At 39.9% G+C, this 19,506-nt stretch overlaps 1 protein-coding gene across 2 annotated transcripts in view; it reads right to left on the bottom strand.

The window, feature by feature from the left end:
- Positions 1 to 514: 514 nt before the first annotated feature.
- Positions 515 to 19,506, bottom strand: part of evi5l (ecotropic viral integration site 5 like) — a 40,411-nt gene continuing 21,419 nt past the window's right edge. Inside the window, exons 9-20 of one of the 2 annotated variants that reach the window (XM_040024705.1) lie at positions 19,278 to 19,375; positions 18,937 to 18,997; positions 18,789 to 18,842; positions 18,193 to 18,225; positions 17,220 to 17,360; positions 12,941 to 13,057; positions 11,369 to 11,509; positions 11,099 to 11,275; positions 10,520 to 10,666; positions 9,964 to 10,059; positions 9,735 to 9,830; positions 515 to 3,473 (exon numbers count right to left, since the gene is read on the bottom strand). In XM_040024705.1, coding sequence (XP_039880639.1) covers positions 3,156 to 3,473; positions 9,735 to 9,830; positions 9,964 to 10,059; positions 10,520 to 10,666; positions 11,099 to 11,275; positions 11,369 to 11,509; positions 12,941 to 13,057; positions 17,220 to 17,360; positions 18,193 to 18,225; positions 18,789 to 18,842; positions 18,937 to 18,997; positions 19,278 to 19,375 — 1,479 coding nt within the window. In that variant the 3' untranslated portion in view covers positions 515 to 3,155. The remainder of the gene's footprint in view (positions 3,474 to 9,734; positions 9,831 to 9,963; positions 10,060 to 10,519; positions 10,667 to 11,098; positions 11,276 to 11,368; positions 11,510 to 12,940; positions 13,058 to 17,219; positions 17,361 to 18,192; positions 18,226 to 18,788; positions 18,843 to 18,936; positions 18,998 to 19,277; positions 19,376 to 19,506) is intronic. The other variant, XM_040024706.1, reaches the window with a different exon arrangement.

The following is a 19,506-nucleotide window of genomic DNA, read 5'->3' as shown; positions in this document are numbered from 1 at the left end:
ATTATGGAAAGTTCCTGAATTCAAGCTTTCTTCAATTAGTTGATGTGTTTTCTTCTTGGGGTTCTTTTGGACTGGAATACAAACTGTACTCAAATCCTAAAGGTTTTAATAGTGGTAGGTTAGGTTTAAGTTTAGTTTGAAGTATGTTTAATGCATTAATGAAGAAGAAAGTAAATAGACAGATTTTCCTCAAAATATGGTGCAAACTTGACACAAAATGTCCAGAAAATCATCAATAAAAAGGGAAATTGATGATAATTTTCAGCCAATATTTTTAGGAGCTAATTATATTATTACACTGCTCCTGAATGTGCAGTAAGATAATGTATTAAAAGTGTGCAGTTTAAACCTCAAACCATGAAAAGCAGTCATAAAAATGAGGGTATTCTGTGCATTTATTTGAGAAAATTATAGCCTCTGTGATTCTTGATAAATCTAATTATTCATGGTTGCTCGCATTTTAAGCCTCTAATCGATCGAGTTTCTTTTCCCATTTATAGCACGGCCTTTTATGTCTTCCATAATGAAAAAAGGACTAATTGCATTACATAAATGCACTGAAATCAAAGCATCCCTATAGAGGGGGCCCGATATATCCAGAAATCGTGATGATTATGACCTTCTGCATGAAATTTAGTCTGACATGATGCAAAATATCATGTCATGTAACTCACTTGCCTTCTGCAGGCCACACACAAGGGTCCAACTCTCATACTAAACAGAGCAGATGCAAATTTGTAAAACTGAAACGCTTGTACAACGGTCATTTTGGTTTGACAATATCTTAGCAGTGATTCCAGGGTAGAGATTTCAGTTGCCACAACCATCAGTGACCACCAAAAAGCTGTTACTTGCAACAGTATGGTGGGCAAACTGACATCCTCTTCAGTTCTTTGAAGGCCATTACTGGAAGATCCAATTTCTTAATTTCTGAGAGGATGGCAATAACGCTCTGCTCTTTTTAGATTTGCATTACATAAAATATGCTTTGTTATGAAGCAGAAAGCCTCTAAAGGATTTAGAGACAGTTGGTCCATAGAGTGAAGAAACACAAGACAAAGACTATCTTTAAGGTCCCTCTGAAGAAATGCACATGTTGAAAAATGATCCCACCACGACTCCACGAATCCACACCAGCTCTCACGGCTCAGCGCCACAAAGCTGGGCGTGTCTTTCTCTGTAGTGCAAAAAGCAAAGATCACTGCTCTGTAGATATAACACCCTGTTTGATAAACTATACACACTCCAGTACAGCTTTAAATATCATCTATATGTTCCTGTCACACAGTATATTTCATATGTTTCCATTCATTTTACAGCCATTTTTTTTTTTTTTAAATAGAATATATTGTTTGATATGTTAAACGTTTTTCTACCCATGCTCTCTCCTGTCGTGAAGATACTGACCTTTGCAGAGGAAACGACCCTCTGCAGTCATTGGCCCACACTTTTAGCTGTCAGAAAGCGATAAGAGCCAGATTACTTGGGTTTATCTCCTTTGTTTCCTGGAATCATTTGATCACTCTCATTTCTGTCTTGAATATGAAGGCTAAGTAATGGAAACTGGTTAGCACAGCATAAGCTCAGGGCTGTCCAAATATAAAGAAGTCTGACTTTCAGCACTCTCAAGAGTTTATTAGCAGCTACAGCCTTAGCTACTTGGTTTAGTATGCCGAGTTGCTGATAACTAGTCCATAATAGCAAATATAACGTGTCCGTCAAACTCTACGCAGTCTTACTTGAATCCATACAAAAAAGTGTAAAAACAAAGCTGTGCATGAAATCAGCCAACTCCATCCAAGTTGTAGCTTTACACAGATATCAGAGTGGTCTCATCTCGGTCTCAGTCTGACAGGGAATAAAGGCATTTGCCAATATGTTGAAGTACTCCCAACAGAGTCTGGTGCTAAAAGCTGAAAAGCTTCTGGGAGAAAGTTAAACCATTCAGTTTTTTAGACATTACTCCAAGTAGTAATCTACATCGATATAGAGTTAATCTTGAGGTTGGATGGTAACCTCACAAGACTGACAAAAATAAAATAAAATAACAGAACAAAAAAATAAAATAATGGAGGAAATAAGTCAAATCATAGCAGCACATTTTCTGTCTCTGAAGCACTCGGCGTGTGTCACAGTGAGCCCGTGACAGATGACTCTAGTTGGCACAAAGGACGTTGTAGAAAGTTTGGCCTCTTTCAGTATGTCTACACTCCTACAAGTTTCATATAGATATATAAAAAAAATTTCAACAATATCAAAATAAATTACAACACATAAAAAAAACCAAACAAAAAGATTTGGCAACACTGAGTTTCTGCCTTTTTGTGGGTTGCTGTGAACGTGAACGGTTGTGCGTGTAACTCACTTGCCTTCTGCAGGCCACACACAGGCAGCACAAGTACTCAGTATGCTAAGGGTTCATTTAGGAATGCCTTTACGTGATATGCCTGTAGAGTTTGATACAGATGTGTGCGTATTCCTGCTCCGGACCACTTCTTCGTATAATCATCACCACTTAAATTTTTTTTTCCTTTTTGTCTTTCTTTTTTTTTTTCTTTTTAAAACACAGAGATGAACAGGTGGCGGCTAGAAGTTTCTTTTAAAGGCAGTGAAGATGGATGAGGGCGAAAAGGGAGGATAAGGATGTATTTAACTGTGAACTAATCAGGGAGAAGAGTCGTATAGGGGTGGCCAGAGTATACAGTGCGTCCTATGTCTTACTCAGCTTAGAGGGAGGAAGGATTTTCCTTCTGTGTGTACTCGTCTTTCACTCGTGGCCACAGTCACAGATTCAGGTCCAGTGGTAGATTTTGAGCAGCGAGCGGTACATTTTGTTCGTATGTGATTTGTTCATGTTTTTGATGGATGTGTATTTTGACAGTCTGTGGCACAGTTACACGTGGGGATGAGGAGGGAGGCTGTACGTAAGCTCTTTGCCAGGGAGCGACAGTGTGGGAAACAGGTGTTGGAGACAGTAACGAGGAGCAGAGACAACAGGTAGTGATGATCAGCAGAGGTCCAATCAATGCCACTATGTCTGCATCAAGTAAAAGATAAAGACTGGAGAGGCCGAGGAGGAGGACTTGACTGGATACTACAATCCCAGTTCCAGCGTCTCTTCAGATCATAGGGGATCTCAGCACCCTCCCGAGGTCTCAGTTATCCAGTGCCTCGGCGCACACAATGCTGCCATAAAGCTGCTGTGGGTCCGGATGCGTCTGCACCCGCTCTTCTGCCTCGCTGTCCGTGCTGCCCTCGCTGTCGAGGCGTGGAGACGGGTGACATTGGCCAGAAAGACTGGGGTAGAGGGCGGTGGCCGGCAGTGGGCTGGGAAGGAGGTCCTCATCTGAGCTGAGGAAGTCCCCCTCAGCGGAGGCGGGGCTGGCCAGGCAGAGATCCTGGTAGTTGGTACTTCCCCCTCCACCGGTGACCCTGGAGCTGGGGGTCGCCTTCTGTCCTCGCAGCTGCCTGATCTGAGAACAAAGAAGGAGGTTTTTAGTCAAAGGTAGGCTGGCTGTGGTTCAGATGTATTTCCCCCCCACCCTCAGCTAATCTGGATAAAATCACCAGCCAGTACAGGTTGTTAGAACATCTTGTGAAAACGCTGTTCTTCTCCTGATTGCACTGAAATATAGACCGTATATTCATGCTGAACTGGCTCACATAGATGTATATAGAGCAGCATTATTAAAACAGGACAAAGCATTTGTATTTGGTGCTGATTATTTTTAACAGTAGAAAAACACGTTTATGACCAGTTTGGTGGACCCTGATTACTGATCCAGATTTTTTTTTAGTTCCTGAATTCAAGCTTCCTTCAGTTAGTTTACACGTTTTCTTTTTGGGGTTAGACGTGACACATTTAGTGGCAGCAGCACGGCACATTAACTATAGCACCTCTGGGTTTTATTCCAGGAAGCGCATTTAACAAACTTTAACTTCAAATTTAATCAACGTTCTGGGATTTTCTGACCTAGAAACAGAGTGTGTTACCATTAGTTAATTCTGAGAACTCTGTTATCTCAGTTTCCTTACGCGCAGGGTTAACAAAAACACAGCTGTTTCTTAAAACCTGATTACTTGAATTGGGTCCTTCATACTTTATTACGTCAACAAGAAAGGTCAAAATGTTTTTGAGGAAGGAAAATCTAAAAAAGGAAATTTTTTCTCAATACCCCAGAAAAACGTTTTAAGCAGAGCCAGGTAAAAATTAGCACCATTTATTAATTATGGTGGCAATTTTCATTTACTCCAGCATAAAAGACTTTTTGCTTACTCGATAGCCAGAAAAAAAGCAAAATGCCTTCAGTTTGGATGAAACAATAAGGTTTATGTGCAAAGTCCATCTCCCAAAAGCCGATCCCTTCCCAGATAATTCCCTGAAGTGAAATAATTTACAGTATTTACATTTCAGAGGAAAAAAAAACAAAAAACAAAAACTCTCTCCCATCTGCCTGCAAACTTCTTTTTATAGAAATTTCATCAGTACGTCCGTGCAATAAACAGTATTATCTTAAACGTTCTCCTCCTAAATACCTGTTGACAAAAGGTTAAGAATTTTGCAAGTAACAGGACAAATGAGTGTATGTTACTGAACACTACTGTAGCATGATGCCTAATGGTTTTTAATGCTTTTAAATACGTTTGACACGTCTTTGCAAAGCCACAAAATGTCAGGTGATTGGAATTTTTTTAAAACAGGTTGTTGGGTGTTAACAAAAACCAAAAACAAAAAAAACCCTAAACCCTGTGAAACCCACTGATGCATTTTTTTCTTACCATTAAAAGATGTGCAAATAGGACTGTGGGATCTTTACAGCTAAATCTGAGCATGCACCTGTCATTAGGGTGAAGGTGGTGGTACGATTTGAATTTTATTCAAGTTGACAAGAAAAGTAGCTTTGTGGAAACGTACAAGCATAAAAGGACGCGTTTGCATGTTTCTACTCCGCGGCTGATGTCCAACTAGCAGAGTGCAGAGTTCTTCTTGTGAGCAGCAGCGATACCACCACTTTTCACATGCATGCCTTTTGCATGTTAGCCTTGTATGTACCACAGTGACTCATGACAAATCTCAGAGGTTTTTGTTTTCCCCCAATCATAAACTCAAGCTAGCTGCAGGGCGGGCAGGTGGGGGGGAGGGCGAAACCGGTGGTTAACCAGTGGAAATATTTTAACTGTGTCTGAGCTCTTCACGCTACAGCAGAGAAACATAAGAAGGCACCGGGCTTCGTAGGTTATATTCTCTCCAGTCTCTCTCAATATGAACAGGAACATCAAAATTGGCAGATAATTAAGTCTCCAAATGCTATGGAAAAGTATTTGCTTTCACAAAAAAAAAAAAATCAATGTCCACCTGAATCAAAATAAATGTGCGCGAGTAAAAATGTAAAATTAATTCAGCTGCATTCTATAAAATGGCTCATTATGTGTCAGCAACGCCAATATGACTCAATCGTACGATGATCGCTTTCAGCTCTATACTGAGATTTTTCTAAATGGTTCATTGCTTCCTCATCTGTACTCACGCAAGTTTCGGTCTCATTTATGAAAACCACGGCTTTGATCAAAAGTGGTGGGGTGACAAGAAGAAAAGAGGAGAGGAGCGCTAAAGGGCAGGGCCGTCTCATCACGCCCCCTCACTCTGAAGTTTAAACATACTCCCTCCTCCTAGTCACGCACAGACACTCTCTGAATGAACAAACCCAAGTGTATGCTGACTGATAACTTTCTGTCTCCAATCAGGGCTGGAGATTATCCTCATGAACCCAAGATAAAACTAAATGTTGTCAAATTACATCATAAAAATCAGCAGAACTCGAGCTGTGGGCTCAGCCTATAACAGACCAAAAACAAGTTATTGAGCAGGGCTTCTGTATTCTTTTCGACCCCCCATTTTCAGAATTAAAGTCCTGTGTGAACTAAACAATGAGAACACAGCTGTTAAGAAGAAAATTGATCTCTTGTTACGAGAAAGACATTGAAACAACTGAGCGTGTGTTGGGGTGGAAGTGGTATCTGTTCTGAGACTGTACATAAATGACAAGATTCATCTGTGGTGGTTACCAAAAGCTGCAGAGCATCTTATACACACACACACACACACACACACACACACACACACACACACACACACACACACACACACACACACACACACTCTGTGCATCTGTGTGTCACACGCCATTTTGAAAAGCCAGTAAAAGTGAAACAAATTGTTCATTTATACCCCTAATAAATGATCACACATTTATACGTATCAATAGCTAATGAAAAAATGGCTTAAATGGCCCATTTAAAAGGGCAGAAATGCTTTCGCAGGTTTCAACACAGTATCGAACCGCGGCCAAGATTCAAACCGGTCTGAATTTTTTTTTTTCCTGTTGAAGAAATAATCGACCAATCACAGCTTAGTAGCTGAAATCCAGGACGGTGTCATATCCTTTCAAAGCTACCTAACTGACCAAGTGACTGAGTCTACAGTAAGTGACGTGTTAATGAAATAATGAATGGATGTATTTAATGAATTCTTGGTAAATATCCAGAGATTTTTTTAGTATGCTGACAAAAATAAATAAGTAATTTTAGTCATCTGAGTGCTTGTAATTTAGCTGCTTTTGTTCCTAAAATGTGGAAGAGACATCAGCTTGGATTATTCCTTTAGAAATGTTTTTAATTATTGGCAATACTCTGTCTTTGTCTTCTTCTTTTCCCCCAGCTGCCCTTTTAGGGTTCACCACAGGGGATCATCTGCCTCCATCTCACGCTAGCATCACACCAACCGCCTGGCATGTCCTCCTTAACTACATCCATGAAGCTCCTCTGAGGACTTCCTGCCTGACTTTCCTGCTGCCTAGCAACACCATGTCTACCATCCTTTGTCTAATATATCTGGAATTCCTTTGTCAACATCGTAGCAAGCAACATAATATCGTGGTCCACAGAGAATCCTGCCTGACCCCATTGGTTAGCTTGTCCATCACCATTGAAAACAAGAATCTCAAAGCCACTCGATGATCTATTGTCACCCTCACCTTAAACCCATTTGCCACTCTTACTGCACACCTCATCACCCTCACTACTTCTCTGTCACTCTTGACTTCCTCATGCAGTGTTACAGTTCCTCTTTTCTTCTACCACATTCTTCCTCTAGATCAGGGGTCTCAAACTTAAATGAACTGTGGGCCACTGCTGTCACTGCCATCTCATTGGAGGGAACTTTAGTGTTCAAGTAGTACAAAAAAAACCAAACAAACACCCACAAATATTTCTGAAAATATAGTGTTTTGTTTTTTTTAAAATTTAAAATATCGTATAACAAGAAAAACTACAAAAAAAAAAAAAATCCCCCTCACTCTTAACTAACTACAACCTTTCATTGAACTACCAAATAAACAAATTGGTACTCTCCTTCTGGTCAGACACGCGGCAGCACTTCTGCTATAATTGTGTTCGTATTTAACAAAATAAAAATGCAGACACAAGTTTAAACATTAGTTTTTGACAGCTAGTTAAAATTGTTTTCTTTACAAAAAACTCTCACACTGAACTAACACAGCCAATCCCTCAACACGTTTGTACTCTCTGCTCATATTGACTTCATGTTAAATAATCTTTGGCTTTTTAAAGAACTTATTTTAACATCGCACTCAATAACAAACAAATCCTCCCTAACAAAAAAGTAACTTCAAGGGTCAAATTGCTTTCACGTCAAATTTCTTCACGTCAATATACGGACCAAGAGTTCGAGACCCCTGCTCTAGATCCACGGACCCTGAGCGAAGCTCCTTCTGATCTTCTCTGACCTACTCCATCAACACTTGAAGCAAACATCACATCAAAAGCCACACTGCTGATGCCTGATGATCACCTCTCTTCTTAACCTAGCTTCAGCAACTGTGTCCAACACCTTCATGGTGTGGCTCTTCAACTCCATCTCCACAGTTACTACAGTTCTGCACATCACCCTTGGCATGAAAACCAGTTTGAGTACACTTCCTCCCCGTTCCTCAGGCATCCTCTCACTCTCCATGATTGTGTTCAGTATGGTTAAAAAGTCCACCGGCCAGGTTTCCAGTCTGTCTCTGCTTCTTTCTATTTAATGGTGTCTTGAAAACTTATCTGGACTGGATGTCCTGTTTTTGTCCATGATAAAAAAGCAAAAAATATTTCTGATAAAAATCAGAAAATCAGAGAAAACAATCATTTTCTGTATGACTATCTGTTTTTGTGGAAGATTCTGGCAACTCCTCATTACTTAATTCACTGAGGTGTGTGGGCATTTGTTTATGCACATCTCTGATAAGATCATGCCACAACATTTCAAAAGGCTTGAGCTCTGGACTTTGACCTCATTGAAACACTTTGATTCTTTTCTTTTCAGCCTTCTTGTTGTAGATTTGCTAGATGTTCCGTGCTTCGGATCACCGACCCGTCGGATGACCAAATTTGGGTGGAAACTTCAGTGGAAACATGGACAAATGGGCTCACATTTGACTCTAGAATACTTTGGTATACAGGGATGTTCACATGTGACTCAGTGATTGCAAAGTTCCCACATCCTGTGGCTGCAAAACAAACGCAAATTGCCCCTCCACCATTATCATGTTTGACAGTCTGTATGAGGTGTTTGTGCTGATATGCATATGATATGTGCTGATATTAGGTTTTGACCTAACGTGGTGCTGTGCATTATGACAAAACACCACCACTTTGGTCTTGACTGTCCTACTGTCATTGTTCCAGGAGTCTTGTTTGCTCTGAAGCAACATTTTAAACCTAAGCCATGTTGGCATGTTCCTTTTAGAGAGAAGAGGGTTTCTCCTGGTAGTCCTTCCAAACAAGCCGTACTCGTTCAGTCTTTTTCTAACTGTACTGTCATGACTGTTGACATTTAACATGATCACTGAGGCCTGTAGAGTAAGAGATGTATCTCAGGTTTCTTGTAATTTGTCTGAACACTGCACGGTCGGACCTTGAAGTGAATTTGTTGGGATGTCCACTCCAGGGAAGACTGGCCACTCTCATAAATGCTTTCCACTTGTAAATAATATTTCTCACTGTAGAATGACTGACAGCTTTTTTGGAAATGGACGTAACCCACCCCAGACTGATGGGCAGGGTCTTTCCTCCTTTGCATTCACACCTGAATGCCCCAGACCTGCAAACTGCCAAAATGTCTGCTTTTAAAGAGGTGTTCACTCTTGCTGATGATCCTACGTACATTTGACCAGTCACACCTGGCTGCTATACTGACCCTCTTGTATTCCTGTGGAAGGAGTAATGGTGCACTTTGTTTTCATGGATCTTTATCAGGTAACCACTTCTAACATCTGCTTCCATGAACTGACATTTACATCAGTGGGATTAAAATATCACTACATGTTTTTACCTGCCGTAACTTGTTCTTTTTTTCTTCCCAGTATAGCAAAGCATGAAATGGTTTAAACTACTCATTATTCTGACAAATATTCAATTAATTAATCATTTGGAGTGAAAAAAAAAAAAACAACAACAAAAAAATCAGGCAGCTTTGAAAAATGTTTCTATTGTTTCATGTTTCCATGGTGAATACTGCATTGGTATGTAGTTTTAACAGCTACAGGTTTGCTGTGTTTTAGTATAAAACCCTACGAATAGGGTGTTTTTTTGTTTGCACCCAGCATTTCAGACAAGTGGCTGACTTGAATATGTGAGCCTGCTCGTCTGTGACTATGTGGAGAAGGTTGCCTCACCTCGTTCTTGAGCTCGGCAATCTGGTCCCGGAGCTGGTTGATGTACTGTCTGGAGTCAGAGTGGTTCAGCTGGCCCTGGATCAGCCCTTCCTCCTTCTAAAAATCAAATTTCAGACACACAAGGTTAAAGCTGAATTCACTTTGATTAATACATTGATCACTTAACTGGCTAAGACCAGAGATCCAAGGATGCACTCAGACAGACACTGAAGTTCACGAGCACACACACCTGAATCTCAAGTTCAGCGATCTTCTGCCTGAGTTCAGCCATCGCAGCCATACTGTCAGCTTCCCTCAGTCGCACTGCCATCACCTCCTCTTTACTCTACACGCATCACAGGGAGGAAGGAAGCACATTGACAGGAAGAAAAAAAAAAAAAAAGTTAAACAATATTTTCTGGGTAATAAGTGAGCATTTATAATGACAATCTTTTAATGGATTTCAATTAGAGATAGTAAAGAACAATAAACTGTCTCTACATCCTGCTGTGTCATTCATCTTTCATTCTAGACTTCCTCTATTACATCTGTTGATCTTTTTCAGGATGTGAACCCCAGAATTTATGCTCTGACCATTTTTCAACATTTCTCATGTATCTTTTTATCTTCTCTGTTCCAGGCATCTTTTTTTTTTGTCTTCAGTCAAAAGGTTTCTTTTTCTATTACAGATTTTAGTTTCCTATTAATAATTCTTAATAATAAGAAAATGCTGCTCTCCACGTCACTCTGCTCTTTTCTGTTAAATCTGCTCCTCTGCCTCTCTTTCCACCTTTCACTATCCAGACCTTGCAGTCTGATTCGGCCTGCTTCCTCTTCATCTCGTTGAGCTGGGCCTGCAGAGCTTTGTTCTGATTGGCCACCATCTGGAGTCGGTCCTGCAGGGCAGAGCGTTCCTGCTCGTTGCGTCCAATCAGTTTGCTGTGGATCTGGTTCTAAAACAAGAGGTTAAATGGTAGATGGTGAGAGTAGAGCTGTTATATTTATGAAACAACAACAACAACAACAACAACAACAACAACAAAACCCAATAAATGAAAACAAAAACATCTCACAAGTGGCACTATGGTCTAACAATTAACTTAACAAACATCAAATCTGTTCTGATTCAGTTATACTTTGTTTCATTTTCATTATGTGCATGTCAGGCACGATGCACATTCATAATTGAAAAAGCAAAACAAAATGTAATATCCCAACACCACAGGGCTGATTTCCCTAGTTCAGCAAGTTACATTCATTCTTATAAATGTGTAAAATAAACAAACATGACAACTTTTATGCTTCACAATCATGCATACATCAGAGAAGGACTCACAAGCCCACTGCTGCAGTGTGACAGTACAATGTAGTTATACAGCACCTACCTGACTCTCCAGCTGCAGGGCTTTAAGTTTAACCTCTCGGAGCTCCGCCTGGGCTTGAGCCTCCCTCAGCCTAACCGTCATCAGTTTGTCCTGCAGCTCATTCATGGCGTTCTTCTTCGGCGATTCCTTCCAGTGCCCGCCCCCACCACCAGTGCTGCTGCTACGGGACATATGATGCTGCGAAAGAGCAGACAGGTGTAACTGGCTGCTGGTACATTATGCGCACTCATGCACTCCACCAAACAGATGAGAGATCTGTTCCCATTTTACCTGCCAGCGCTGGTTCAGCTCAGTGACAGCCTCCTGCATCTCCCTGAATGAGCGCAGCGTCTCCAGCTCCCTCAGCTTCATTTGCTTCACTTCTTCCTGCAGGGTCGCCAAGTTGTTCTCATCTGGCAGGCAACTGCTCCTCTAGATAGTAAACATTTCACGGTTATAAGTTAGCAAATTCACACACGCAGCCTAATGCATATATGAAGACGTACATGGGAAAGGTTTTATGAGGAAGGGAATCCTTATTAGATTTCAGTGAAACACAATATACCTTGGTGATTAATACAGAATGTACCACAGTACCTACAGTATTATTGTTATTATTATTATTATCATTATCGTTATTGTTAATAATAATAATAATAATAATAATAATAATAATAATAATAATAATAATATTATTATTATTATTATTATTATTATTATTATTATTAACTACTTTTGTAACACTTGAATAGAAACCACACATTAAAGAATTGTATGCATCTTAATATATAATATATAACACATACAAACAGTGGTGTGAACCACAGCTGAAATGGGCCCTGATCAGATGATAAGAGAAGCCGACTGCTAGAGTAAGGTCTCAGCAGATCTGCTATATCTAAACACGAGCCTGGTCACATGAGGCTTTGCATGTAGGTAATCTAATTTTAAAATTCTAAATCTTACAGGACTAAAAGAAAGCAATGATAGAGCTGATGTGTGAGCAGTGGTGAGAACTTCTGGCTGAAATGAAGATGGACCAGAGGAGACTGAGGGGTGCACATTCATGGGACATAAAATAATCTAGACATGGGAAAGCATAGGAGTTTAGTTTCAAATTATTGACTTACAGGAAATGTTGTTTTTCCTAGATAAGAAAAACAGCGTTAGCTCGCCAAGCGTTCAAATGCTGGTCAAAAACAGAATCAAGTTTTTTAGCAGATAATTTGAAATTGGTGACGAGGGGGCCGATGTAGCAACTGACCTGCTTTGTGACGCTGCTGAATGAAAACCTCAGTTTTGATCAGATATTACATTTGCTAAATGTGACCATGCCTAATCAGCGGCATCTGTATCGTGACGACCAGGAGTCGACAGACTTATTAAATGTAGTATGAGAGGGACAGGAAATATTAATACAACTATCTGATATATGAAATTTTGTTCAGACATCAGACAGTTGTGAGGTTGTTTCACTCCTAACCAAAGTGGTGCAACAACCCACTAACAAAAACATGACTACCTCCTGACTACAAACCAGCAGGTTTGTCAATCTTTGAGACGCTGTATAAGCAAACAAAGGTTTGTCCAGTTTTGAGTTAATTTTCAGTAAAATCTTCATCGGGAAGCAGCAGAGCGTTTGTGTTCCAACACCTCATCAAGTGAAAATGAAAGCTTGAGAAATGGAACGTGTCTGTCATTTGTTTGAGTGTTTGGATTAAACGTTAGACAGGTTGGTTAACGGTCAGACAGACTTTACCACATTCACAGAATCACACGCCTTCTGTCTGCTTGCTGTTCACACTATTCTCTTTCACACAGTTTCAAAAAAAAAAAAAAAAAAAGGCATGTTTGTGAGCTCACCTTTTCCAGATCGAGCACCTTGTCTTGCATTTCCTTCAGAGCTCCAAGCAGTTCGGCCTCGCGGAGCCTCGACTGCTCCAGCTCGGTCTGCAGATTGCTCACAAACTGCTCTGTGTACTGAAACAAACATCCAAGTGTTAAAAATATAATGTAGGTCAACTTTTATTTATTTTAGTTTTAGTTGAGCAGACTTTTCTACCTGGTATTTGTATACCGATATTTATTTATTGATGAGAATATTAGGTTTTTGAACAGAGCTTGGCTTCCATTTCACTCTCATTTGCAGACCAGTTTAACAGTTCAGCTAAGATTACCACAATCTTGCAAGGGGTGAAAACTCAAGGTAGTGTTATGTATCTGCCTTTCGGTTTCTTTTACATTTAGTTTCCTGAAAAAGGAAGAAACGGGAGACAAGGAATTCCACAGAGAGATGGAAACATGACCTATCAACGAGCTATTTGTGGGGGAATAAATGGACGTGATTCCCAGCAGCAGCGTTAGACTTACACTTTTCTAAAAAAATAAACCAAAAGCATCCATTCTCAACTGCAACTAGTGAGCGAGTAAAATCCAAATATGTTACCTACGCCTAGAAATGTCTGTGTACAACCTTCAAAACAGCCGACAACCTAAATTTAGCTGCCATGAAGGTGCACTTGTGTCCCGCTGTCTGTGATGTCAGCATGCTACTGTACACTAACATGTCACCACATCAAGGGGAAACTGCAAAGCTATGAATATGAAAGCAGCAAAGAAAAAAAAAAAAAAAAGAGAGAGCTGAGTGGAAAAATACTTTCCAATGAGGCAAATTACAAACGCTTGAAATCGGGCAAGTACATAGCGTGACTGCAAGATTCGTGATTTGTCATTTTTGGCTTCTCAGTCTTGGTTATCAAAGAAGATTGAGAGTGTCTGGAGGTGTGTGAACCCTGGTGGGTGATGGGTACCAGCAATCTGAGCTGGAATAGACGCACACGTAACAATGACATCATTTAGAGAAAAATCAGTGACTGGAGTTTTTCTTTTAAAGCAAAGCAAATTATAATTTTAGTGAACCATCTGCTCCCTTCACATCGTGCTGTTGCTCTTCACACCACCTTCCCACAGGTAGGTGTGAGTTGAACCTATAAATATTAAGAGCAAAGCTTTGGTTAACAGCACTGGCAAAGACCACAAAACTTTTTTTTTTTTGAGTAAGTCAGTAAAGCGGTTGCGGAACATACAGAAACTGACATGCATACATTTACTCGTGGAAAAGCAAACGTGGGTGTTCTCTGTTAAACCCAATGTGGCGTTAAATACTAAATACTATACTAAACATCATATTTACTAGAAATTCACAGTAGAGAAGCAGAGTCTCTCGTACATATAAAAATGTTTGGAAAGTCAGTTTTCATATTTTTCCTTGAACAATATTATATGTAAAAATAAATAAATAAATAAATAATATTAAAATATGTTATTTATACTGTTTTGGGAGGCAAATACAGTTTATACATGAATTACATGTTAAATTACACCCAACTCTAATTTGTATAATAATTCCAATATCGTGTGACTCACAGAACTTGAATGAATTAAAAACAAAAATCAGTCATCCTATAATGTAGGATCACTTCTTTTAACTTTACAGTACTATGCACCAAATACAGTTTGATTAGCTTTTCCTTCAGTGTTTAACTGAAACCACGTTTTAATAATCTATGCTACATTAACAAAACAAGTTTCAACATTTAATCATAGTCACACTATTACTTCCAATCAGGCTGTGTATCACACGTACAGCAACTCAAAACAACAAACAGCTGCTCTGTAAAATGTACACGTGCAACCTTTACAGCCGCCATCAGTGTTACGTGCGACCTCAGCCTGTTGGTCCAGTTTTTTATTGTCACCCTGATTAACCTGCGCCCTCTTTCTTTGCAGATTTATTGTTAGTGTTGGCTGCTGATGGCTTGCTGCATGAATATAAACCCGGAGAAAGTGGAGCAGGAGGGTCGGCCATTGGCGTCTTGGATCCCACCAGATCTCCATCAGCACAAGCTTTACCAATCTGTTGCTTTCATAGCTTTGTTTATTCTGTACAGGTTGAGTCGGGAGCTCCTGGAACTACTGTTTTCAGTTTGGTTTCTGTTCTTCTAGTTTTCCAGGACTAGTTTGAATAATAATAATAATAATAATAATAATAAATTTTATTTATGAGCGCCTTTCAAGTCACCCAAGGACACTTTACAATAGGATAAAACACTTAGTAAAACAATGGCAGAATAAGAACAATAAAATAAAGCACAAGATAAAATGAACAAACAGTGGATTCACAGTGAATATGCAGATTTGAACAGATGAGTTTTGAGTTGGGATTTAAACTGGGGGAGAGAACCAATATTTCTTATTTCAGGGGGCAGAGAATTCCACAGCCTGGGAGCAGAGCAGCTGAAAGCTCTGCTTCCCATGGTGGTGAGGCGGAAGGAAGGTACAGTAAGCTGGACAGAAGAAGAAGAACGAAGTGAACGGGCAGAACAAGTGGTGGTTAACAGGTCAGAAAGGTAAGAAGGAGCGAGGTTATGAAGGGCCTTGAAGGTGAGTAGAAGAAGTTTGAAAATTATCCGGAATTTCACAGGGAGCCAGTGAAGTTCCTGAAGAACAGGGGTGATGTGCTGGTAGGAGGGGGTTCTGGTGATAATGCGAGTGAGTTTGAGTGAGAAGCCTGTATTCGATGGCACATTGTGTGGTTGATTCATGGTCTTCTTCCTCTTTGTTTGTTTTAGCTGGGGCTCACATCTCTTTTTGTTCTGTCCTTTGGGAGTAACTATATTTCCATTACTAAAAGCTTGTTGAATGGCACCCGTAACAGTCAGACTGGCTTCACTGGCGTCCAACAGTATTTTTTAGACAGTGATAGGTTCCACATTATTTGGCTCTCCTCCAGAGCTAGACTAACTAGATTTCACCTCATAAACCTCACCTCACCTCCATGGTGTGAAAACTGTAGAAGTCTTTGTGCCTCATCTGTATGTAAACATCTTGCTAAAACAGAACTTGAACGGTTTCATTTTTGGGTGCTGAGCTTTGCACCTTTGCGGGGTTAGCTCACGGGTTAATCACCGATTTTCTTTGAAGGTTTGTGAGAAAATACAAATGCGTGACTCACTACTTTGTTATCAAAGCAGCATAAAGAACATATCGGAAACAAATCAACGCTAGTCTGACTAGTCTGACCATATTTGAGAGGCGCAGTCGGCCCCAATTGTTTTTTTTTTTTATCCGTTTTCCACAAGCTTGTATAAAATATAGCATTAGTACATCACTCCCACCATGGGATAACTTAAACGAGCCATTACTATGAGTCAGTCTGACAGTCTGTTCATACCAAGCTGCAACCTTTGAGTTTGAAAACTGAAAACATCGCCGCAAAGACTGACTGACGGGTACCAATCCAGCTTCAGCTAATCGCTTCCTGCTAATTCACTGAGCTTAACCTCCCCACTGTGTTAGTACTGGAACAATTGTATATTTGTAATTATACATATATTTTACTTATATTTTATTTAACTTGCGTGAGTTAGCTGACAAGTTTGCGCACCACTCTCTCATCCAAATTAGGGATGTGTGCGACTAGTCGACTAGATGACTAATCTAGTTAAGTGGAATGATTCATTGTTGAAGTTGATTAAGTGTTTAAAAAGCCTTTGTTATTAGTTTTTGGCATTAAACGGTTCTCAAATTTACTTAATATCTGAGTGTTTCTTGGTTTTAGACTAGTCGGTTAGTCTGATTTTTTACCCCATGTTTAATTGACTAAGAAATCAGTCACCAGGAAGATTCCCAATCCAAATTTTTCCACAATTGGCCAACATGGCGCCAGCCAGATGGGCAACTTTGGCGCTTCACAAATTATGCTATAGTGGCTTTGTCCTTTTTCCATATACAGTCTATGACTGGCTCATACTAACAATCATACTAGAGTGTGTGTGTGTCTTTGACAACAAAGTGAACTTCGATATAATCAGTTAGTTGACAAAGTTGTAAACCTTTTGATATACTGACATTGAAATCTGATCAAATTGTGTTGCATTCTAGTGAAATCACTTAAACGTTTGCGACATTTGTGCCCTGATTTTGAGTCCAAATAATCTGACAAACAGTAAAAACATTATCAGGAAATACACAGCTTACAGAGCCTATCTGTAAGTTAAATATAGGACAACATAAAGACTGTAGGCAGGAGGGAAACAGTTCATCTTGCTATCTTGGTTCATTTATTAATTCATTCTTTTACCCTCTGTTGTTGTAGCTCTCGGATGGTGTCCTGTGCTTTCTCAAGGCTCTCGCTAGCTGTGGTGCACTGCTGCCTCACCACCGCCAGCTCTCGCTTGATCACATAGTTCTCCTCTGCTTCCTGCGCCCTAGTCACCTGACCCTGGAATAGTGCGACCAAAATAGGATGACATTTAAAATCGTCAGTGGAGTGCAATTTTCAAATTCAGACTATGCAGGGGGAAAAGGGTGGTTCCAGGCAAAACAACAATATAATGGTTATAGAGAACTTTGCTTCATGTCATACTGAGAGTCAACATTTTAGTAAGGAGATTTATTTGCTTTCTTGTAAATTGCCTACCTGAGGATATCACTCACACTCTTACATCTGTCCTTTAAAGCTAAAGCTAACAACCAACTAGCTCAGTTTAGCATGATGAATTGAAACACAGACAGAAAGCTAACCTGGCTGTATCAGAAAGCAATAAAAAAACTTAAAACTCAGTCTCAGTCTCTGTTTTTGAACAATTATTAGATCTCAAGCATGACCAGGAAGAAAACAAGTTTCTGGTGTATTTTTTTCTACAATTTTGTACAAATTAAATCAAACACATTCAATATCAAATCACGTATCTATACCTTCTAGAGCGTTTAACAAGAAAGCAAATAAATGTACATTTCATTCAAATTTTCCTTAATTGTAGGTATTCAAATATAAATGAATGATAGTAATAGCTGAACTTCAACATGCCTCATGCAGGATTGTACAACGTCATCAGTCTCCATCATGGATAAATACTACATGCATTCAGGCATTAAAGGATTGTCTTGTGGGCTAGAGACAAATATACGATGTAAACAAAAAGCTTTCATGCACTTTTGGCAGGATGCTGTTACAGGAGAGGGAGAGAAGCAATGCAGGACGGTAGAGGAGCAGAGTGTGAGTACGACAAAGGACAGCAAGGTCAGTGGGAAAGTGGTTTACAGTACTCTACCTGTATCAGTCTGTCTGCAAGAGCAGCACTCTCCTACAGTGCAACAAAGGAGAGGAACAAGAGGATGAAAATAAAGAGATGAAGAGAGTGAAAAGCAGTGGGTCACCAGGAAGGATAAAACACAAGAAAAATCAGGATGAATTCCAAAAGGAGGGACGTAAGAAAAAGTTGAGAAACCAAACACAGACATGTTTGTGAGGGAATAAAGAGGCAGCAGTGAGATCATTCAGAAAACAATTTCACAGAAGAGGAAAATATGAACAAAAGCAGCGTGCTGAAGCAGCACAAAAGGCGGGCACACGCAGGTTCTCTCTCTCCTCTCTCTCTCTCTCTCTCTCTCTCTCTCCCTCTCTCTCCCTCTCTCTCCCTCTCTCTCCCTCTCTCTCCCTCTCTCTCTCTCACACACTCACACACAGGAAAGAAAACCAATAACAATATATTCGTAAGTTGTAAATTTCAACCCCGAACCACACAGAATTTAACTAGAATCAAAATGTGAAGTGTGTTAGCTCAGCCTCATCCAATTTCTCTATTTCAGTGAAGTTCTCATGTTTATTAGCATTTAGATAAAATGAAGTCACATCTGCCTATCTCACCTTCTCCAAGGTTTCGATCCTCTGCTTCAGCAGCCTGTTTTCTGTGCGTAGCCTCTGAACACAGAGAGAGGGAAGACAAGTGTAAATGTTTGCTTCACTTCACTTTTCAAATATTTTATTGCAGTACAAACAAACAAGATATAAGCACCTTAATTTCAATTTGCTCCTCCATTTCTTTGTTCTTGATGGTGGTGTATTCTTTCTCAAGTCTGAGGGGAAAGATACAATAGTAAGAAAACGTAATGTTACCTCAATCTTCCTTGTTTTTAACTATAATGTTTAAAAGCCAAAGATCTGAGGTGTACAGCGCAGAAAAAACAACTTTTAGAAGTTACCTAAACAGCACAAACGCACAACAACAACCATGCACACGCTTAAGTGTAGAAACCTCAGCATTAGTAAGACACAAACAAAACTCTCACTGGTCTACATAAAGGCTCTCCAGCTTTAAGTCTGACCATTTGTTAGCCGACTAACGAGCGTTCTTACTTCTTCATCCTCTTGGGGTTGTATTTGACCTGGTAGGCCCTGAGGATCAGCTTGTCTGGGCAGCTGTCAAACTGGTGGGGGATCACCTTCTGGAAATGCTGGCAGACCCCAAGGGAGAAACGCACATGACAAAGATGGTCATTCATATTTAATGAAGATGCAGAGACTCGCTTTTTTTTTTTTAATGAGTGAAGAAAAAACAGCCACAGATTTACAAAAGGCCTTGAGG

This window comes from Simochromis diagramma, unplaced genomic scaffold (genome assembly GCF_900408965.1).
Source record: "Simochromis diagramma unplaced genomic scaffold, fSimDia1.1 OVJJ01000302.1, whole genome shotgun sequence".
Lineage (NCBI taxonomy): Eukaryota > Metazoa > Chordata > Actinopteri > Cichliformes > Cichlidae > Simochromis > Simochromis diagramma.
This window is presented reverse-complemented; position numbering and strand designations above follow the sequence as displayed.